The 24,599-nt window shown below is 33.6% G+C and overlaps 2 protein-coding genes across 2 annotated transcripts in view; both read left to right on the top strand.

The window, feature by feature from the left end:
* LOC140438971 (odorant receptor Or1-like) overlaps positions 1-11,982 on the top strand; it is a 28,349-nt gene extending 16,367 nt beyond the window's left edge. Inside the window, exons 6-7 of the mRNA XM_072528606.1 lie at positions 5,029-5,184; positions 11,894-11,982. Of these exons, the coding sequence (XP_072384707.1) occupies positions 5,029-5,184; positions 11,894-11,950 (213 nt within the window). The 3' untranslated portion in view covers positions 11,951-11,982. The remainder of the gene's footprint in view (positions 1-5,028; positions 5,185-11,893) is intronic.
* Positions 11,983-19,114: 7,132 nt separating this feature from the next.
* The window catches only part of LOC140440103 (uncharacterized), a 41,259-nt gene continuing 35,774 nt past the window's right edge, over positions 19,115-24,599 (top strand). Inside the window, exons 1-4 of the mRNA XM_072530383.1 lie at positions 19,115-19,411; positions 19,469-19,543; positions 19,609-19,662; positions 19,720-19,758. Coding sequence (XP_072386484.1) covers positions 19,396-19,411; positions 19,469-19,543; positions 19,609-19,662; positions 19,720-19,758 — 184 coding nt within the window. The 5' untranslated portion in view covers positions 19,115-19,395. The remainder of the gene's footprint in view (positions 19,412-19,468; positions 19,544-19,608; positions 19,663-19,719; positions 19,759-24,599) is intronic.

Raw genomic sequence — 24,599 nt, 5'->3', positions numbered from 1 at the left:
ATACCCCAATCGAAATACACCCGATAGACAATTATTTCTGACCATTGATCGTTGTTTACGGGAAACGGGTACATTCCAACCGCAAGTTGCTGGCAATAGTAGTCGTCCAATAATGGATGCAACTGATGAAGACATTTTAGAAATCATTAAAGAAGTCCCTGGAACAAGTACAAGGGTAATAGCTGCTCAACTAAATGTTCCTCACGTAAGGGTTTGGAAGCGTTTGAAGGATCAGCTGCTTAAAGCCTATCACTTAACAACGGTTCAAGAGTTATTGCTTGAAGATTATCCTAAAAAGATTGGATTTTGCGATTGGTTGTTAATGGAAAACACTCGAAATATTAATTTTATTAGAAATATTTTGTTTACCGACGAGGCTACCTTCAGTAGAAATGGAATAACAAACCATCATAACGAGCACATTTGGGCCGACGAAAATCCTCACGCTAAAAAAACGACTCATCACCAAACGACTTTCAAAGTTAATGTTTAGGCAGTAATTGTGGATAACAATCTAATAGGACCAGTAATTCTTCCCAACAATTTAAATGGTGATAATTATTTGCAGTTCTTGGCAAACGATTTACAAGAGTATTTGAAAGAAGTGAATATTGCAATAAGGCAAAAATATGTGGTTTCTATAAGATGGCGCTCCACCGCCATCGGTGGATTGGAAGGGGTCGTGACGCACCTATTTCTTGGTCACCCAGAAGTCTAGGTCTTAACCCCATGGACTTTTGCTTTTGGGAGTATATGAAAGAGAAAATGTATTCTGTAACAATAGAGGACGAACAACAATTGAGGGTTAGAATAATTGAAGCTACTAATCAATTTCGTCAGAAAAATATGATTTTTCAGCGCATTCGGTTTTTCTTATTAAAACGATACCGAATGTGTATTGAAAAGAAAATGGGGGTCATTTTGAACATTTATTGTATTTATTTTTTATACTTGTTAATTCATTTAAGCCATTTATTTAGTTGCACGTAATTTTTTAAAGGTTAATGAAAAGGGCCGTAACTCAATAAAACTGTTTTTTGAAAAAAGTGATAAGAGGAAAAAATGTTTAAAAATAATGTGTTAAACTAATGATGCCACAAAATTCGTTTGATTTGAGCATACTCAAAAGTTTGGGGGATTTAGGGCTGCACACCCCCCTTAAAATTTTTCTGTGCGCTTAGATTTTGTTGTTTCTTTTTTATGAAAAATGCTTTCAGAACAAGAAAGTAACGTGTCCATTTTTATTATAATATGTCAAGTAGTTTAGGAGATAATGCAAAAAAACAATTTTTATTTTGTAACTTCAAAGGGCTGTAACTTTTTTTGTGTACACTTTTGTACTAAGGTAAGTTAGATTCAATCAATTTATTTTTGTCCTCGGAATGCGTGGATGCCCGGAATTTAATTTATGACATATCTTTTTGAAACACCCTGGATACTAATTAATCTCAAACAGCAACACGATAAAATCAATAAGAAAAAATTGTTTGACGCAATGAACCAGTTAGGAATCTTAAGTTGGCTAAATAAAAACTAATATAGAACCCGAAAACAAGTTGTGGAGGAGATCGGCGCGGGACCGACAAGGTTGGAGGCATAGTTTGGAGGAGGATAAGGCCCGATTTGGGCTGTAGCGCCATTGTAGAGAGGGAGAGAAGTACGTTCAAAACTACTTAACCCTCCGTTATAGTTTATTTTTATGAACGAGAGAGTAATTAGCATAATTTTAACTGGTAGCTCCGACCACTCCATGGGCGTGCTCAAGATTAATTGAAAAATTACTTTGAATAATTGTAAAAAATTAATGAATTATTTCAGTGTTATAAAGTGTTATGTGTATGTAAACAAAAATGACCTCTTTTATCACACACTATATTAGAACTGACTGGCCTACATTAAAAAGGGTTTTAAAAAATTCACATTTTTTTTAATTTTTAAAAATTACAAAAGAGAAAAAGAGTTTTTAAAACCGTCTAAGGTATGTTAAATAGATGAATAAAAATATTAATATAAAACTTACAGCTACTTGTTACAAATCCAAATCAGATTCAGAAGATGAACTTTCAGAACCAAGATTTATAATAACTGGCTCGATCATTTTATCAGTAATATTGTCCAGCTTCCACATTTTTTCCTCTTCTTTAATAGTGTGATTTACTGCCTTTTCCCAGTTTTCAGGTTTTACATTATTTACGGCCTCCAAAAACAACTGTTTAACATCATGAATTTTAAAAGTGGTATTTTTTCTTGAAACTTCACTCTTTATCTGTGCCCATACCAGTTCAATCGGGTTTAATTCACAATGATATGGTGGGGATCTAAGTACTGTCATTCCACGATTTTTGGCAATTTCATCAATTTCGTATATTTTAAATTTTTCTTTATGAAGGGCACACAACGAATAAAGTTCCTTTCTTATAGATCCGGGATGGTACGTAATATTTTTTGAACTCAGCCAATTCTGCAAGTCTTTTTTTAACCACTTGGTTGTGGGCAGTCCTTCTATAAGTCTGGAGTGATAACTTGCATTATCCATTACTATTACACAGTTCTTAGGAAGAAGATCTATCATTTGTTCGAATCATTCTTGAAAGACATCAGCGTTCATGTCTTCATGGTAGTCACCGGTACGAGTTGATTCAAAAGTTAATAAACCTCCTTCAACAAAACCGTCTAAACTGCCAATGTGTACTATTATCAGCCTGCGTCCCTTTCCTGATGGTGGATTTAAACCAGTAGATAAGTTATTTACAAAAGCGTGCCTTTGACTTGTAACAGTTTCATCCTGCCAAAATTTATTTGGTGTATGACCCTCGTTGATCCATGTTTCATCAAGATAAAATATTTTTCTTTTTTGGTTTCTCATTTTCTTTATGGTTCTTAGAAAATGTCTTCTCCATATGACAATATCGCTTCTTTCTAATAAAATAGACTTTCTGGGATTCTTTTTCCAGCGGAAGCCTATTTCTTTTAAAAGTTTCCATAACGTACTTCGACTCATTTCTGGGTAATCCTTATCATCTCGAACTGAGACAAGAACTTTATCCAATGTTGGAAATTCTTGTCTAAAGAAGAATTCATGCACTTTCCGTCGAAGTCCTTCTTTAAAATGATATTCTATTTGAAATTTTGGTTTCCCTGGAGCATTACGTGGCATTTGAAAACTACCACATTTCTCTTCTTTAATAACTCTGTAAATCGTAGATTTCCCAACACCAAGTGTACTGCTAACTAACTCAACGGTCTCATCAACACTTTCACATAAACGTTTGTCTGTAAATGATTTAAAACAATTAAATATTAATGTTTTTTCATTAACTGTTAGAGGACCAATTTTTCGGCGTTTACACGGCACTTCCAAATTTTCCATAACACTAGTATACACAATAAACTGCACCTTGCAACTGAAGTACCTACTTTTAGTGAACTGTTAAGAATTTTGAATACGCCACTTGGACCTTCCTACAAAATGGAAAAACCCACTATCACATTTTCTGTGGAATAAGTTTAGAAGGTAATTATCTAGTCAATTACTGTCGTAGATTCCTGGAATTAAAGAATTAAATGTTTGATTGTTGAAACCCTTACTTCGTGGAATGCACTCATTTCAGATAAAATAAAACGTTTTATTTTATCTAAAGAATTAAACTTTATTTTGCAAATAGGTAGGTACTTATTAAACTTTTATTGGTTATATATAACCAATAAAATAAACATCTTACATTTCTTGCAAATTCATTAGTACCTGTTAACCTCCATCACTCCAACACTGGCAACGTTATTTAGGGATTAGTAACCCTCACAACTATTGTATTCTATTCTGCTCCAACCTTTATACCTGGTGGTCATACTCAATTTAAAATTGTTTTCCTATATACTTCTGTAAACTTGTTGACAAATATCTGTTTTTCATTGAGTCACCCGTATCAACAGTTTAGGGATTTGCATACATAATTTATTGTTTTATTACTCTCTCATACATAAAAATACACTATAGTCGCTAGGAAGAACTGAGCATCAAGACTCGCTACGGTGTCTGAGACCAACAATTAAAAAAAATAGTTATTGCTATAATATTCATACAAATATTTTATATTGTATATAGAAACGACTGAAAAATATTTTTGAAAATATTTTATTGAAAGACAACAGATACAAAATGGAAAAACTAGTATAACAATATATTGTTATTATATCAGTGTGTCTAGCATCCCGACCACGAACGGGTATTTCTTATTGAGTCTATCTATTTGTTCGATCTTTCCACAATCATTTCTAACATAGCGTGGTTCACAAAATATTTCCAAATATTACTGGGAGTCTTCAAGTCACGTGTAGGTAATCTCGACATCGGAAAACATAGCTACGTAATTTTCTTGTCTTGTTCTAACATTTCGCGGTGGAACGGCCTTTTTCCATCTGTTAACTCCATCTTTTTCAATAAACTCTAAGGTATTACTTCCACTTTCTTCTTCCTCGTCTGTCATATCTTGTTCCGTTTCACTTCCGTCATCGCGTTTCTCAATTTGATCGATTTCGTTTTCACTTCCCTCATCGTCAAAATAATTTTCATCCTCGGTAGGAACCATTTCCCATAATTCTAACATGAGTTTTTGTTCGGCTTCAAAGGCCATCTATAAATAAGAATTGACAAAACTTACCGATAAAATGCAATAATAAGATGCTAAATATTTACCTGATCTGCAAGTTATGCCAACAAGTAATAGCTACACCGTTAGTCGCTTCGGTGTCTCGCACCGAAAATAACTATAAAACTCGCACAACTGTACCCAGGCAGGTAAGAATGTACACTAACACGAGTTTGGTTGATAGGGAGAGGTACAGAAAGTGGCGATATAAAAATAACAGTTATTTGTAAATCCCGAATGAATAATTCTGTCGTCGGTGTGTGACACCGATAGCGACTAACGGAGGGTTAAAAGAAATGTTGCGTTAATTTCGTCGAGCACTTTATTTTTATTCTACAATTTAATAATATCTTCAGTATTGAGTATTTTAAATTTTCAGTATCATAAGCTTACTAGCTCCGCTTACCATTGTAATTGGCTGACTGCAAATAAATCTTTCAAAAAGCAATTGATATTTTTTATGACAGCTTCGCAGAAGGAGCTGAAAGTTCTAGCCGGAGGCTATATTACTTTATCACTGGAGACTTTTGCATACGTAAGTATATACACTGGAGTACAAAATTAACCGAGCGCTCAGATTTTTATGTATTTTTCGTTTTTAGATAAAAACTTATTTAATTTTTTTTAATTCTATTTTATGCCCTATTAGCGATAATGTTTTTTTTCTTGTTTGTAGAACATGATTTTTGCGAACAAAACCAGTTCTAACCAAACTTTGCTTTTGGTTATTAATGTGAAATATTGTCTAAAATTAAACAGAATTATTTTAAGTTTATTTTAATATTATAACACGTTGCGTGCGGATATCCGATCCTAAAGACTTGTTTACACGGGTAGAGTTGTGAGGAGAGTAGAGTAGCGAGTAGAGTCGACTCTACTCGCTACTCTACCAAAAATGGCTTGATACCGTTCACACGAGGAGGGTTATAAGTATAGTACTGATGCTAGTATAGTGTGGAGTGGGTGTTTGTTTAGTGCAAAATGAATTTAAGAAAAAGAAAATTGTTTCAAAATTGTTTAGCTACAGTTGCAAATTCATTTCTAACTGAAGTCGCTGAAGCTATCGATGATGAGGTAAACAAACCAAAGAAAGGAGTGGATGAGAGAGTGGCTTAAAAGAAGGAATACACACGTGCCTCAGCTCTTCTGCTAAGAGAACTAGCCTTAGAAGATGAGTTGGAATATAAGATGTGTCTAAGGATGACCCCAGGTAAATTCGAAGAACTTCTGAATATGGTGCATGACAAAATCGAACGACAAGACCCGTTTATGAGGGATGCAATAAAACCAAGAGTGAAGCTTGAGATTACATTGAATTTTTCTCATTTTTTTAGGGCTTCAAGACCTGCAATTTCAAAGTTGGTCCCCGAGGTGTGTGATGCCATCTCCGAAGTATTGGGGGAGTCAATAAAGGTAAGTTGCAATACCAGGATGAATAAACAGGTACACGTATTACAAAAAATAGTTTTAATTGAAAATTCGTAAAATAACAAAACAGTACTTCAGATAAATGTTGAAAGAGGTACACCACTGAAACTTCGTGAAACGAAACTTCACGTTCACACGTGAAAGTCCCGTTCAAATAGTAAACCTGTGGTAAACCATCAGTCATTTGCATAGCACGTGTCAGAATATCTGAATCTTCAGGATTCACAGCTGCTTCTTGTAGATGGATACTGTTACCATCTGGATACTGTTGCTGTTAAGTAACTCTACATGACGAAGACGCCATTTGCTGAGCACTGCTACTCGTAGGACTGCCTACGGAGTACTGGTGGAGTATTGGTGGAGCCTAAGTGGAGAATTGGTGTAAAATGAATGGTGAGAGTTGCATCCTGATGAAACAGAGTATGCAGGGGTGCTGTGAGACATGTGTACTGGTAAACTTGGTAGTGTGTTGAGTTGGAGTACTGAGCAGTTTGCTGAGGATAAAACGCTTAGTTTGTGCTTCATCAGAATTCCCTAAATCTCATGTTGGGCCACCACAGCTTGTTCCGGTGGTAAATTATTCAAGCTCGCTGAAACAAAATTTCCAAATGCTTCGTTCTCATTGCTGTCCATCCGGTCGTCATGGATATTTTAACTAACCTGTTAAAGGTCCTTCACTGCTTGTGTTAGATTGTCAAGTCTCTTCTTTTTGCCTGCAGGCTGTCGTTTAAATGTTTCCGATGCCGATTGCTTACGAGATAGTGTTTGTTGGCAGCTCGATGTTTGTGGTAGAGTTATATTTTCCAATGATTGATCTATCGATAGTCCCTTCCTCTTCCTGTGATTCTGTGTTGAGTGGATCCTGTGACTCTGTATTGTGTGAAATGGTTGTTTCCTAAAATAAACAAAAAATAAAACAAAAACTAAATTAGTAAATGTTAAGAGGGAATTTTAAATTTTGGTTTCAGGCTCCTTCCAGAGACGAATGGAACACTGTGGCTGAGGGTTTTAAGGAGCATTGGAACTTTCCAAATTGCTGTGGGGCTATATACGGCAAACACGTTTTAATTAAGGCACCTCCCAATTCTGGCAGTGTTTAGTTATGCAGTGTACACTACCTATTCCATAAATACTGGTATTCGCCATACATCTCTACAAGTTTTAAAGTTTCATCATCGGTGAACTTCATTTTCACTATTTACACAAAACACAACTCCAGTCGGAATGACAGCGTCCCTATGCTCTCTCCTACTTACTCTACTCTACCAGAATTAACCGCGTTCCATGGATAGAGTGCGCAGGCGAGTGGACATTTTAGCGGTGGTGGTGGTAGTAGAGTAGAGTTACTTTGCCACATGTTGCTAGTCACTCTACTCTACCACCTACTATGCACTCTACTTGCTACTCTACTGCGCTGAGCGTTTTTACGGGTAGAGTTACTCTACTCTACCAAGTACTTGCATCATTACTCTACCCGTGTAAACGGGTCTTTAGGGTAAGAACACGTAGAACGCCGGCGAACCGGCGCGCTTATTGCTGGTGCTGACAAGCGCTTATTTTCAGCGCTTGCTTGCTTTTACGTGGACAATTAAAAAGCTGGATATCAGCATCAGTTTGTTTAAAACTTTTCGTACTGAAAGATGTCGTTGGATTCCGAAACTGAAGATGAAATGTTTTTATTAGAAAATGTCCACTTAAAAATTTTACATAGAAGGAAGGATGGTGTGCATGAAATTAATCGTGAACGGCGGGAATTCGGGGAGTACCACCACCTCTTTCCGCAGCTAAAAATGGACAATCAGAGATTCTTTAGGGACATGAGAATGAAGTAGGATATATTTAATTACACCCTGAGTAAAGTTGAAGAAAGTTTATCAAAAAAGTGGTGTAACTGGCATCATCAACCCATACTTCCAGAAGAACGATTAGTCATTTGTTTGAGGTAAGTATAACTTTATTGAAATTGCTTTTTTTTACAAAATAATGCAAAGGATAAAAACTACATATAGTATTTATTGGTCGCTGTCCTCCGTAAATCCATATGTACTAATATAAAACTGTGAGTCTTGTTCCGATAGAATACTGTGAGTTGTTGATGGTGTTGAAGCATGGGAATGTGGTGCGGAAGGAGATTGCACGGGTAGTAATGGCTGAATTCTAAGCAAATTACTTGGGTACGCAAATTCTTGAACTAATTGTTGGATCCTCCCGCGAAATTCTAAAATTCTTTGTGGCATAATATTTTTTACGTGCGAAAGAATGATCTGCTTCCAAATTTTCAATCATTTTTTTATAATATATTCAAATAATTGCAATTTACAACGAACTGCGTGTCTTTCAACGTTTTTTAATGACGATTTTAAAAATATTTACTCCACCCTTGTCGACACGAAGATCGTAAGTGGTTTCAACCTTTTCTAATCATAAAGTGGACTCTCGTCTGGCATATATTATTTAGGGTTTATATCTGTAAGATAATTATATATACAAAATCTTATATACTTCAACATATTTCTTAAAATATTATATTACCCAGCACAACCATTATTTTTATTTGTTTGCAGTGGCGGCGCAAGATCATAATTTTATTGGGCAGAATCGCATTGCGAGGTCCTATGCTCACGCATAAAGACCGATTTTTTTAAATAAAAAAACATGTGTTCTTTTAAGCTTTAGTTTAAGTTTAAAAACAAAAGCACTTTATTCGGCGCATTCATGGATTAGGTTTAAGTAATACATAAATCTCCGTGGCGGGAGGTCTCTCGAACCGCGAGGCTGTAGGGTGTCGTCGATGTGGGCCGCCTCTGTTTGTTTGTATGATATTTTAGTTGTTTATATGTTCGCGAATCAATGTAATTATAAGTGAAGAATACCTTATCCAACAACCTGGTAGTAAATTTAAATCATTCGGTGTGCTACCGATAAAAAACAAATCTTAAAAATGTGTATAATCAATGGCATACATGCGCGTCATCCGCACATTGGTGAAGGCACCATGTGGCTCACATGTATGCCATCCGCACGGAACGTGTTTAGTGTTTACAAATTTGGCTTTAGTTTTTTTTTTTTCTCATTTTTAAAAATTGCAATAAAAAAATGATGATAGCAGCAGCACAAGCTGTTGCTTTACAGCTTAGTTTAATTTTTTTTATTAATAAATACTTATAGTCGGTTCGCTATATTTACGCGGGTTTCGGATTAACAAAATTATGCTAATGACTCATTGATAACCAGTTGCAGTAAACGACTTCCCAGAAAATTAGGTAAAAACTGCGTTAATGGTCATATTTTAAAATACATTAAAATAACATTAGGGTAGGTATAAATTTGTTACAATATTGCAGTTGAATTGATTCTTTACCAATGTTGACATTGTATGTTTGGTGGTCTTATTTAAAAATGCCTAGACGTATGTTAGATGTAGATAGTCTAATTTGTAGTGTACATAAGTATTTTACGGATGAAAAAGAAAATGGCGGTCCTTTAAAATCGGTAATGTCTGTTCAACAACGCGTATGTGATGCTAGGACTTAGTGAAACCAAACTAAGAGGAGTATTACAAAATCGCAATAATGAAAGAAGATCACCGAAAAACTTATCATTGAAAACGAAAGATATTCCAGATGGAAAAAAATTTGAAATTCGTGATACCAGTTATCGAATGCGAGCCAACAAGGAACATGTGACCTTAAATACAATTCTCTCGGAATTAAAAGATAGAAAATTTGACGAAATTGGCAGAACAAGTCTATGGCAAGTGATACATAATTTGGGTTTCAAATTTCAAAAGGAGGATAACAGAAAAGCCCTTTGTGAAAGAAGTTCTGTTGTGCATAAAAGAATTAACTTTCTAAGAAAATATTCTAAATTAAAAGAAGAAAGGGCAAATTTTATATATTTAGACGAAACATGGATATTTTCTAGGGGTGCAACCAAGAGAATATGGCAAGATGATAACGTAAAGTCTATCAAACATACTGATGGAGAAGGGAAGCGACACATAATTTTACATGCAGGAGGGAAATCGGGTTTTATAGAAGGTGCTGATTTATTATTTTCATCTAAATCAAAATCAAGTGACTATCACGATAATATGAACACAGAAATGTTTGTAAAATGGTTACATGAAAAACTTCTCCCAGGTTTAAGTGAGCCCAGCGTAATTATTTTAGACAATGCACCTTACCATTCTGAAGTATTAAACAAAAGTCCAACGAATTCTTGGACTGTTAATAAAATTAAAGAATTGACAAAGGAACATATACCATTTACACAACATATTTTAAAATCAGAATTATTACGCTTGGCAAATATCTACGCAAAACCAAAAACCTTTTTTGTGGATCAGATTATTGAAAGTTACGGTCATCAAGTTTTACGTCTGCCACCGTATCATTGCCAGTTTAATCCCATCGAATATATATGGGGAATAGCAAAACAATATTATGACAACCATATTGGGCCTAACGGTTATAGCGACGACGCAGTTCGGGAAACTTGGCGAAAGGCACTTTCAATTGTAACTCCAGAAGTGTGGTGCAACTGTATATTCAAGTGCGAGAAACTAATAGAAGATTGGTGGACTCGTGAAAATAAAATAAACGAAATAAGTCCAATCATAATAACAATTAATGGTGATGACAGTGATGATGATGACGATTATGATATTTTTGATGATAATGACTGATTTTCATTTTTGTTGGCAAGTTAAATTTTTTTATTTTTCATTAGAAATTCTTTCCGTGGAACAAATATACATAGACCATATTTTCTGTGTGAAGTGTAATATAAAATTATTATTAGGTTTATGTTAGCCACATTAGACTCCATTAATGAAGTAATTCTCCTTATTATACTGTCAATTATATAATAAAAGATTTTCCATTATTATTTAATTAAAAAAAGTTATGGATTATTTTTCATTTCATTTGACCAGTTGATATTTCCCCAAAGAGCAGGTAATTAAAACTGGGTACTTACAATAAAATTTTTAATCCGAAACCCGCGTAAATATAGCGAACCGACTTTAATTGAGAACATCTTAAGCTTTCTTAAATGCCATTTTTTATGAAAAATCTGAGCGTCCGGTTAATTTTGCACTCCAGTGTATTATATGCATAATTATAACATAATAAAGTTGGGGTCACTGAAAACTTTTCACCCATAATTTGTTTATTTTTAGGACACATTTTATAAATTTTCAAATTTAGCCTCAAAGCGGGGCTGCCTTCATCATTAAAATCTATATTCATAATAGATATATCAATTTAAAGGTGATCTATTCATCTTTTGAACGCTATCTCATATTTTCGTTTTGGAAAAACAGTTTTCTGGAAATTAAGTTAAGATTTAGATTATTAAATGTACATACATACAGTTTATTTTGTTTATTATGTATGTGCGTTTTGTTTATGTCCCTGACTGTAACCCAATGGGCCATTCAATTTATTAGTTATTAGAAATGGCCATATCAAGCTCCGCGCAGTAATAGAGATATTGTTTAAACTGTTCTCTAACATTATGGAGATCAGGGCCATGCTGCATCGACTTGTGTTTAAATGAGCACACACAAAAAAAATCCAATGGAGAAAAATCTGGTAAACATACAGCCCTTTTAGTAGTTATCTCCCTTCCGATATTTTTTCAAATGTCTTGTTAAAAAATTGGTGAAAAATTAAGTTTTATTGACGATAAACGATTCGAGTAAAAGAATGGCAAGAGTTAAAGAAAATTATGGCAAAATCGTAAATACTCGTATTATCCATACATATATATCATAATACGTATTTAAAATCTTAGCTCTAATTATTTTTTAGATTCTGAAATCATCTGTATCTTATTACACTGTTCTAAACCAAATGAATTCGAATTAAGAATCAAATAAACCGTAGTAATAGTTACTTATTAAGCGAAGCAATAAACAACATCTTGAAATATGCAATATGCACATGTTAACACTACATTGTTGTTTTGTTATTTAAATAAAGAGCACTTGCAATGATATTTACTTTTTTAAATTAATTTTCCTTTTAAATATACAATTCCTTTATAAAAATTGTGTGTCTAGTATTATTGCAACCCGCTCCTAACATGGAAAGGTAACGAGTTAATATGGGCATAGGTAAGTTGAGCTCCTACTACGTGAATTAAGAAGGGTCACAATATTTAGATCGTCGAATTGAGACCTGGGCATCGTAATTCTTCTATAATAATAGCTTTTTAATTTGTAAGTACATGTAATAATATTGTTATTACCCAAGGTTATTAAAAGACAGGTTGCATGGTAGCTCGACATTGTCAGAATGAAAATGTCACCGTCACGTCACTCAGGGGGTCAATTTTACGAATTGTTTGAGAACAGAATAGGATAAGTGGTTTGGAGAAAATATTTTGTTGTTAAATATCGTTAGTGTTTTAGTTTATATTTATATATTGAGATATAATGTGTCTAGAGATATCACTGAGTGTTTTTTAGTATATAACTTGAACAAAAAACTCTTATACAAATGTTAAGATACATTGAATGTGGTTGTACTAGGTACCTACTTACTGGATTTTATTTCTGCTGTATTATATAGTAAAGTTAACATTGAAATTATTGCAGGAAAATGTTTATCATAAATAAATTCAATTTTTTTATTGGTTCAGATGACTGGTAGAAATATTTCCAGTGTAGCATTCTGCAAAAATAATTCAAAAAGTCCAAAGAGGACTTTTTTGAATTATTTAAAATTCAAAGGCAAAGCAAAACATTCAAAAGCAATGAATAAGCAAGTTTCAGGATGGAAGGATAAGTGGTACGTGGTAGTGTGGAACTAAAAGAGTTTGTAGTATACACTTTCGCATGGAAGATTGTGAGGATACTTTAAAAGCTAAACTATTAAACATCAACCGAAAATTCCGAAAAAAAAAGGATGGTATTTAGGTATAGTTATTTAACTTACTTACTTACTTAGTCCTAAGCCTTTCTACCGTTAGGTGTAAGGCTGGTGGGGTTAAGATTTGCACTGTTGTCTCCATGCTATCCGGTCTTGTGTTAGATTTCGTGCACTTTCCCATGTCAATCCTTTCTTCTTAACTTCTTTTCTGATTTCGTCTACCCACCTAACTCTTGGTCTTCCTCGTTTGTTTTTCCCTTGCATTCTCGTTTCAAACACTCGTTTTGTTAATCTTTCATTCGACATTCTACACACGTGCCCGAACCATCTTAGTTGCCCCTCTACTATTTTTTCGTTTATTGGTTCTAGTTTTAGGTTTTGTCTGATTGTTTCGTTTCGTATTTTGTCTGTCCTCTTTCTGTTTGCTATTTTCCTCAGGAACCTCATTTCCATAGCATTGACTCGAGATTTTTGTCTTCCTGTCAATGTCCATGACTCGCTATTATAGATGATTGTAGGTCTAACTACTGATTTAACGACTGCCGTTTTTACCTTCTCCGGTATTTCTTTTTTCCCCAAAAATGTTGTTTTCATAGTGTTAAATAAGCTTCCTGTTCGTCCCATTCTCTCATTTATTTCCATGTCTTGTTTACCGTTTGATTCAATTATTGCTCCTAGGTATTTAAAATGTTCCACTTGTTCTAGTTGTTTTCCGTTTAATTGTATTGCGTGTGTCTTTCTCTTATTTGAAATTATCATTGTTTTTGTTTTCTCTGTATTTATTTTCATATTTATGTTTGAAAGTTCTTCTTCTAGGATTTCAAGGTTGTTCTGTAGGTCTTCTCTGTTTTCTGCTATCAAAACCATGTCGTCTGCAAATAGAAGCTCTGATAGTTGAGTCTGTTTCATTTGCAAAGGCAAAGCAAAACATTCAAAAGCAATGAATAAGCAAGTTTCAGGATAGAAGGATAAGTGGTACGTGGTAGTGTGGAACTAAAAGAGTTTGTAGTATACACTTTCGCATGGAAGATTGTGAGGATACTTTAAAAGCTAAACTATTAAACATCAACCGAAAATTCTGACAAAAGGGTGGTATTTAAGTATAGTTATTTAAATGTTCAGTAAAAATGTGTTAATTCGTTGACTTTTAGTTATTTTTGTGATTGAGTTTTACAAAATAAAGTAAAAAAAACAATCAAAGATCATTAATAATAACTTCACTTAGTTGCAACTAAAACTTTTAATTTTAGCAATTCCAGCGTTATTTCTACTGCCAAATGAAGATAACGTAAAAGAAATAAATATGAAATCAAAACGCATGGCCAGGAAAGAAAAAAAATATTGTCGAAGATAAAATTTTACAGAATACTAAAGAATAGCAGATAAAAGTAATACAAATGATTACTCCTACCCGGCTGCCAACTATGAAAGCTATGAGGAGAAAGGCAGACACTCGTCAAGTGATTGGACCTATAGTCGGTTCGCTATTCCCAGTCCGAACTGTCTAGTGAATTTAGTAATTATTTTTTTGCGAAGTTAGTTACTTTTTGACAGACTAGTGGCTGGAAATTACTATACAACCAAGCACACATACTCATAGCCAATAATATTAGTAAACAAACTAAATAGTAAATAAAATAGAACTTTACGAATTACCGACAATCAATATTTGTTTATTTGCACCATATAATAAATAGTTATGTTAAATTGTAACATCTGAAATATATTTTTTTAAATATATTCTACCCAAAATTTTATGGGTTTAGTATACACTTCCACTATTTATAATAATATTTATTTATAATAATTCTTCTTTTTTCAATGAAAGAAGTTTGTAATAAAAGTTTATTTAAGCTGTTAATGCTGTGAGCTAGGAACTTTTGTGGTGTAGGTTTCCAGCTATGAATGTTGTAACAGTGTAGCTGTTTCAATCAGTTCAAGATTTCTTGTTTGGCTGTAGTGTCCATCTAAAACAAGCACTACAGGATCATCTTTGGTTATTTTCACATGTGAAATAAAATGTTTAATCCACTGTGTGAATATATGTTGATGAATCCAGCCTGATGGATGACTTGCTGCTATGGATACAGGTGGAGCACCATCTAACAACAGCTATCATGTTTTTCCGGGAAAACACGAACAACGGTGGGACAAATCCTCCAATTACGCTTATACAAAACACCACAGTGACTAGTGAATCTCTCTCAGCAGCAGTCATGGCGCAAACTTACTTCTTGCCTTTCAGGGAAATAACGCGAGGGTGTTTCGTCTGCACTGTGGTTATTTCCGTTTCATCAACGTTAATAAATTCTCGCTGGATTAAATTTAATTTTCTCTATGGCGGGTTCAAGCTAAAGAAACCTATTACGTTTTCTTTCGTGAAGCCCTTTATTGTTGCTTTGAAATGTCACTGAGGCTTGCGTAGATTTGAGTTCGAATGACGTTTTAAGAATCCCTTAAGCCATTTTTTACCCGCTGTCGCGTTTTCGTTTAAAAATGGATGGAAAATACCATTCTGCATGTTGTCAAACCATAATACCGCTTATCCATCTCCAAACAATAGAAAACCAAATGTTTTCTAAGCTTAATGGAAACACAGGTCTCCGGCCAGGAGAAGCTTGTGAACAGCTTTTTTTAGATAGTCCTCTAATGTTAATTTCGGAACTTTGAACATGCGGGATGCTTTTAAATATCCCATTTTTTGGATACCTGATTTTGGGAGCATACCATATATCCGAAATTATGCTACTCAACGCTATACAGGTTAGATTAAAAAATATATATATTTAAAAAAAAAGGTAATTTCTATTAATACTAACAAAAAGCAGACTATTTGACTTATTTTTATGTATAATTGAAATAAGATAAGTTTCAAGATAGTTGAAACTGCCGACGACTAAATGTACTTTAATTCGGAGATAAATATTTAAGCATGCATTATTTGGCCTTGAGAACAGTTGAATAATTGTGACTATATAGATAGCAAGGCAGATAGGGCAGTATCTGAAATTGGGCAACTGTCCGAAATTAGGTGCCTTTCCTCTATATACTGATCCGAAACATTGTGTATGCATGTCGCACTCTGTCAAATTGGCGAAAATGGATGACATGGCAAAATTAAAAATGTTCCCTACTCCTGGTACCAATATTTTTGTACGACTAGGTCGCAGGTCATTATTTTTGTATTATCTACCCAAGTTATAAATGCCGTACAAATACTTGTTTGGCCAAAAAGGCCCCCCTTAAGTGGTAAGTTTATCTTACCTGTGACTCTTCTTCCACAATCATCGCATCTTCTTCTTCCACAGCGGCGGCAACTTTCTCTCCCACAGTGGTGGCAACTTTCTTTGCTACTCCGTTGGCATCTTTTTTTTTCACTATGGAAGAGACTTGTTCTAACATTTCGTAATCGGATTCGAATAAATTATCGAACTCACAAATAGGCGAATTATCACTTTCACTGTAAGAAAGGGCATCTGAGTCTTCGCTCGTTTCAGAGCAAGTATTATGCCGTTGCAGCGGTTTTTTCTTTGTAGACCTCTTCTCTTGATATCGTTTTGAGGTTGATGGCATTGATTGAAGGTCGTCGATTTTTGTATTTTTTCAGAAGCAGGTTTTCTTTTGCGCTTGCTTTCGATTTAAGTTGTCTGATTGTGATAAATAGGAATTTAACGGTTTAGCCTCAAGATCAGCAGCACTTATACTCTGTACAGGAGTGGACTGTCCTTTTTTACGCCTTTTTACTTGACGCAGTGCAGTTGTGGACTACCTTTTCCGTTGGAGTTGTTCCAAAAAACTGTCACCTAATGACTTTTTTATGTTTTCACTTTGTTCGTTCATAATTTCTTCTGGCATACGACTCAACACTTCTATACGATTTAGCGGTCGAGTGTTGCATTTTCTAAAACCAGCTAAAATGATCTCAGCTCCCCTCTCATTCACAGCGACCATCAATTTCTGTAGCAGCATTAGTTTGACAAACCAATTTTGGAAGCATTGGTAATCAAACCAACCGGATCTGCTTCTGTTGTACCTGGCATTTTCAGGCCCATTCTCCGTCCAAGTTTGTCACAGTTTTTCAGACTTGTATACGACATAAATTGGTGCAACTATTCCAGCTACCATTAATGAAGTGCACGCCTTTGTTGCGTTGCGTATTTGCTCAGGGTACTTTGGGCCTCGTGGTATAATAACTTTAGATGCACCAGGATCGTCAGCAAGATTCGTTTCATCCTAATTCCAGAGATTTGATGGAGGGACATTCTCTAACTCTCGAGATTATCGAAAAAACTATTTATAGTTTCACGGTCTACTGCAGCCCTTGAAAGGCTTATGTTTCTAGCAAATCGATTAACCAATATTATTGTTATGTCTAGACAGAAATTATGTCACCCATTCTTTTACTGGAAAGTTATCTTTAAAACATTTTACATTCTTGCCTCTCTTATCTAGATATGTCTTTACAATACATCGCAGATCATGGGACAGAGAAACCAAACGTTGATACAGCAATTACGTGTGCAATAATTGGCTTTTTTTCTTCCCTCTCTAAAGCTGTATGTGCACCAGAAGGACGGCTATGTCGGTTATGGAGTTTGTGAAACAACGTATTGCGTTGAATTCCGTATCTAAAAATCTTTACAGGTAATATTAAGGAAAACATTTTTGTTAAGATATATTCTTCAGCAGCATCCCGTATGCTAAATGTTTTCGTTTTTTTTTTTTCGCCTCCCCCATGAGTGGTAAGTTTATCGTACCTGTCACTCACCTTTATCGATAAGAATTGATAGTCTCTAAAGTTGTTGTTACATATGGTAGTATTGTTTTATATAAATGTGATTTATGCTGTGTCAAATGGCCCATTAAAATGTCTCATGGGCTTGTAGCCTATTAATACATGAAGCAAAGAAGGAGATTAACGGAGCATAAAGCCCTTAAAATATCTGTTTTTGCACTTGCAGAGTCAATTAGATTATAAATTTACGTTAGGTATCTACTTCGTATACACACTGTATACAATAGTTTAAAAGTAGAATCACACGATAAATTTCTTCCTTGCCCTCCTATCTAATTCTTTTATAACAATAGAAATATTGTTTTGTTTTATTTGTTCATTTTTCTGTTAAAACATAATATAGTAAACATAATAACATCTCATATAAATGGGTTTAAAAACAACTTAAATCGAAAAATTCTCCTACGCAAATTATAAATATTGCGTAATATTTTAATACTAATTACGAGTATAATGTGCTATTGCCAATTTTAATATATATCATATAAATATCCACTACTTTTCATTTTCTTTTTAATTCATTTTTAGTGTGTTTAACATTCTAAACATTCTTTAGTTACTATTTTATTCCTAGGTAAGGTCAAGGTTATTCTGCTGGTTAAGCACAACATTTTTTTAAAACAAAAACAACATGATACAGAAAAATGCCTAAGTTTTGGATTTTACTGTGAATACACTTTAGTAACAGAAATAGATTATACCGTTTAAAAATTTATTTTAAAAATGTACTGGATATAATTTTGCAATGAATAAATAATCCACAAAATGGTTAATCCAAAACAAATAATTATAAAATTTGCAAAATGAACAAACACCAATCTACACTTCTTCGATGATATATTCCAACGAAAGTCTTTTTGACCGTAAAAATCAATATTTACTACTGCAAAGTATCTTTTAAAGACTTTACCCAAAAACTGCTCCCAACATTTATTATTTGTCTCTAATGCATACGTAAGCAATAAAAAAATTATAAGCTGTCAAAATATTTTGACAGCTGAAATTATTTGACAGATAGCATAAATTTTGACAGTTGTATTTTGCTGGTCGTACAGTTTAAAATGTATTGACAACAACTGACTGATAACTACTAATCCATTACCAGATTTAGGACATTGTTTAAAATCTACTTCATATAAAGATAAATATTTACTCGTACTTTTCTTTTGTCCTACTTTATTGTTATGTAAGATGTGCTAGTCATCATTCCTTTTCCTTTTGTCTTGATTGGACGTTAGCGAGCGCCATCTATCGTTAGCAAGGTTACGCGCGATGCTTAGAATAAAGAGAAGGAGTGTATTTGAACCGGTATATACGAAATAATCACAGACTGACGTTGCAAATACTCGCTTGTCGCACTGTATAGACAAAATTATCTTCCAGCTGCAAATCGACTGGTTTTCTTATCCCGCCATTTCTAATAGTTGGGTGACCACATCACCGCGTTTCAATTTGGCGTGGTACGTACCTGTAAGCAAGAAAATTGTGACATTTTACTATTTTTGATAACCACCGGAAAAAGTTTTTGCTAAGTGAAGTGAAATAATAATAAAAGTGACGTTTGTGAAGCATCTTTCCTACTTTTTGTACTTTATGATATCAATGTGTCATAATTGAAGTAAAAGCTATTTGATGGGTTTCCTCAATGAAAATGGAAATAGGTAGAATAATATATACATTAGTAAAAGAAATGTTAGTAAATTACTTTACTATTACAGATACGCTCAGTAACTATGAGCAACGGGCAGAAAAACCGGTAGATAACACAATGGATGTAGATCTTACAGAAAATGGTAAATATTAATAATGATATAACCTTAAAATATCTTAAGCTTGTTTTTTGTTTTCAACTTTTTAGATGGAACAAACTCTCCTGTGGAGAAGGTTTCCGAAGATGAAAAAAGTACTCCCGGTAAGGTTGTTTAAATCTGTACCTATTTCTTATTTACTAAAATACATAAATTTTCAGAACCCAAAGAAAGTGCTAATAAAGAAATTAAGGAAACAGGTTAGTATATTTGGTTTAAATAAGTAGGAATAACACTAAAGTTTTCCGTTTTGCCATCATGGGTTAAATGTGTGAAGAAGCTTTCTACTAAGTAATATTTTTACTTTTTTAGAAAAATAGTGTAAGCTGTTTGGTATTTTTTAAAGTTGTGTAGAGTTATAGTGTTGTTAGTTATATTGTTTCGGTATTAATAGGTATCTTGATATTATTAATATCATATTTCTTTTCTTGATTATCTATGATGTCTGTTTTAATCAGACCAGTAGATTATGCAAGTGAAACTAACAAAAACTAAGTTTGTGGCATAACACTATAATCAATGACAGATTTTTGTTGTTTTTTGGTATGTTCTCAGTTTTCATGTTAATTATTCTTTCTAGTTTAATCTGTTGTTTTTATTTACTAACTATGGTGTTTATTTTACCTTTCTTACCTATTTTTTTCTTATCAAATTATCAATAGTGGAGGATTTCTGACCCCTGGGATCTTATATGCCTTGGTAATCATTACTCATTGGTATATATACACATATTTGATCTATTTTTACAAAAATTTTTAGATCATTTTGTTGAATAATGCTCAGATGTTATATAGGAAGTTGCTGTTTAGCAATGTGATAATTTTTGTATATGAAAACTTATGATCTGTGCCTCTTTTATGTTCCCTCTTTACTTATGTTATTTTCACTTTATTTACATATATTTTGTTCATTGCTTAAATTATTTAAACTCTATGCATCATTTTTCGTCTGCTGCATTCTTATCAATTTAAAATTATTCAGAGCAATATTACATATGCACTATGTCTTAATGCATTACACAATGTTCATGTCAGTAGTTTTTTACTTAAAATTTTATTATTAAAGTTACAATAATTATTGGCTTTAAGCATGTGTTCTGTGTTATATTATTGTTTCTGGCCACTTCCATTCGAAGTCAAAATTTGACAAACATAGTAATAATTATTAAAATTACTAGAGAGCTGGAACTGTGTTAAGTGCACAGAGTATAGTAAAAGCAAACCCCCTAAAAGGACCTTAGGAAGAAAAATGACCTAATGCTTAAGTGTATCAATGTCACTTCTATGATCATAGAAACCAGTGGCCAAAAAAACCAATAAGGCAGAGATCTCTTTCACAAAAGTTAAGTGTCTACTTCCAAAATCCTGGTAGCATTAAAACACAAATTGAATGTTAAGATCCTTAGTTTTGGCATGTAACTTTAATGTTATAATAATGGTGGAAACAGAGTTGGATGAACAAATTCCTACTGCAGAGCCTAAATCCGTTCACAGACTGTAATCCAAATACTAGTTAATATTTAAGAGGAGAAGGTGTACTTGTGGCCATCAAACAGTGTTTTAATGCACATCAGCTCACTGTTACTCCAACTGTGGAGCCCCTTTTTTTTATTAAGCTTAATATTGGTGACAAAAATATCATCTTTGGTGCAACTTATAAAGCTTATATTCCATCAATATCTGACATTAACATCTATTTGACCTACTGTGCTAAGATTGAAAATATTGCCACATAGAACCCTGGTTCATCACTTTACTGATTTGTTGAATATAATTTGGCTTTATGGACCACCTGATGAAGATGATTTACTAATGGACCATCCTGTGGGATATCCTGCTACTGTTAAAAATGAATATTTCTTTTTTTTAGATTTAAAAAAGGTAACCCCATACATAACTCTCATAATTTGTTCTTAGATTTATTATTTTGTAATTATCCTCAGTCAGTAACTATAGTTGAAGCCTCTGATTTAATATTGGAGAATAATTTTCATCACACTGCGATTGAATGTTATATTTGTTTAAGTACCTACTACTTTTAACCAGCTCTCATACACTGAATCATACTACTACTACTAAGGATTTCCACAGTTTTCACTGTCTTCCTTCACTCAACCGTTTTCTCCAATTTTCCCTGTCATTCCAGTCTCCATCTCGCATGGTTCTTTTCTCCATAGCCTCGTCGATTTCATCTCTGAATGACCTTCGGGGTCTTCCTCTCTTTCTTCTTCCAATCGGGCTCCATTCTGTGATTTTGTTTATCCAGCGTCCTCTGTCCGCTCTTCTGACGTGGCCGTACCAGGATAGTCTCTTCTCCTCTATATAGTCGATTATGTCTGATTGCACTCCCATTCTCCGCTTAATCTCTGCGTTTTCAATTCTGTCTCTTTTTGTAAGTCTACAGCTTCTCCTCAGGAACTCCATTTCTACTGCTCTTATTCTACCTCTATTTCTCTTGTTTATTGTCCAGTTTTCGGACCCATATGTAAGGATACTTCTTGTCAGGGTGTTATATATTCTCTTTTTTGTCTTTATCGTAATGTTCTTATCCCACAACGCTGAGTTTAGTTGTCTTATACAGTTTCTTGTTTGTCTCAGTCTGTTGTTTATATCTTCTTCTGTTGTTCCCTGGTTCGATATTATGGTTCCTAAATACTTGAATTTATCTGTTCCATTTATTTGTCTTCCCCCGTCTATCTCTAGGTTTCTCATATCCTTGTTTTCTGTTGTTAGGTATTCGGTTTTCTCTAAGTTTATTTCCATTCCGTTGTTTTTATATTCTTCTTCTAGTTTTCTGAGCATAAAGCTGAGATCTTCTTCATCTTGTGCGATGACTACTTGATCGTCGGCAAAACTTAAGGTGTATAGGTATTCGTCTCTTACTGGTATGCCCATTCCTTCGCACTTTCTCCTCCATGGTTTGAGTGTCTTTTCCAAGAATATTTTAAACAGACTGAATCATACTTGGACTTTAAAAATGCTGATTATTGTGCTCTTAATGATTATTTTGGACTTGCCAATTGGGTTTTAATTATTATTGTAGATTGAAATTGCCATAAATAATTTTATAGGTATTGAATAATGGTACTGCAAATTTCCTATTAAAAAATTTGATTCTTCTAGCTTTTCTTGATGGATCCCTCTGTATCTCAAAGGTGTTATAATGAAGAAAAAAAAAAAAAAAGAAAGGCTCATATAGACTTCAAAAATTCCTATTCCCAAAACACTGTATTTTCTAATTTATGGTCTCAATGTAAAAACTGACTAGAGAGTGTTGTAAAGCTTAAGTTGCTCGTTTGGACCAAAATATTTGTTATGATGTCAAACAATTCTGGAATTTCGTTAACTCGTTTAGAAAAGGCTAGATGGTATCTCCAATAATTTGTTCTTAGACAATAAGTGCTGTCATATTAGATCTTCTGTTTATATTATACTAATGAAAACCTGGATCATTTAGCTGCTGTTAACATTTCGGTTTATAATATAACTCTTGCAGAGGTATTGCTGATAAGATTCCTTCTTATTTCCTCATAAAGTGTGTACTTTGAGTAAATCCACTTGCATGTTGTTTAATCAATCACTCGTGACTGGATTTTTTCCAAACATATGGAAAACCAGTTTTGTCATATAAGTACATACATCTGGTGACAAGTCTAACGTTAAAAACTATTTGTCACTGTCCACACCTCCACAATAACTAATCTCTTGTTATTCCAAAATTATATAATTGATTCGATAGAGTGGTAGTCAAATGGATGCTATTTATACTGATTTCAATAAAGTCTTTAATAGGATAAATTGTGCTGTTATTATCAGGAAATTACTTAGATAGAAGGAACTTTCCAATATGGTTTACTTTATGGTTATTAAGTTACCTTAGTAACGAAATTCAGATAGTTAAAATTAGCAACCACTTATCTAATCCGATTTCAGGTCATTCTGGTGTTCCTCAAGGATCTTACCTTGAACCCTTGGTTTTCAGTCTGTTGTCAATAAACAACATTGGTTTGGATTTTCAGTTTTTCAAATTTTTATTATTTGCAGATGATCTAGTTATATGCAAGAGTAAACATTGTTAACAACTGTATTAATTTGAATAAGGATATAGGTGCTCTTCTGAATTGGTCAATAGCTAATGGATGGAATGAATGTGAATATAGGTAAATGTTACTGTGCTACATTTTCTAGATTTAGAGTTCGAATTTTCTTTGATTACCAGCTTTGTGCATGTCTCTCCTGACTTGCCAATGGATTCAGTGATGAAGGTGTAGGTTTTATGTATTTATTTTATGACATAGTTATTTATATGTTGCTGATATTTATCGCTTTGTTTATTGTTCGACGTAGGTTAGGATTCTTTATGTTTGAAATTGAATTGTAAAAAGGGGTTCTCCGTTAAATAAATAAATAAATGTATACTAGGACCTTCCTGAGCTTGATAATGATACAATATTTACGTTTCCTGTGATACTCCTTTGTATTTTTTATTATAATTGTCTTCTATATCACATATTCTTATTTTCTTAGATCAAAGATAAAAAGAATCTCCAAAACAAAAATATCAAACATTGATAAAAATATTTGGTTCACTAATTCCAGTCTTAACTGTCAACAAATGTCACTAAACCGTAAATTTAGTGCTACATTGTACAAATTTTCAATTCTACTGGAAGTTACTGTACAACTTAGCACACATTACATAGCCAAATGGAGAGGTTTATTAATGACTATTCTTCTTTTGTTGGTTAAAGAAGTCTGCAAAGTTAAGTCTATTTCAGCTAATACAAAGAGGTGGTAGGAATTTTTGTGTTGTATATTTCGGACTGTGATCTGCCAAAATATTCCCAAGCTGGGTAAACCAACTATATCAGTTAATCATCTTAAAGGATCTTTATTGGGTTAACAAGAACATTGACAGCATGTGATGTCATTAGTAGATGTCAATTCTAATGATAGTCTTCTAATAAAGCCTAATTAATTCTAGCTTAACCTGTCAGATTCAAAATGTTATGAACAATAGAGGCAATATGATGAATGAATAC

The sequence above is a fragment of the Diabrotica undecimpunctata genome, chromosome 4 (assembly GCF_040954645.1).
Source record: "Diabrotica undecimpunctata isolate CICGRU chromosome 4, icDiaUnde3, whole genome shotgun sequence".
In the NCBI taxonomy this organism is placed as follows: Eukaryota; Metazoa; Arthropoda; class Insecta; order Coleoptera; family Chrysomelidae; genus Diabrotica; species Diabrotica undecimpunctata.
Note: the sequence above shows the minus strand (reverse complement) of the source record. Positions and strands in the feature narration are given on the sequence as shown.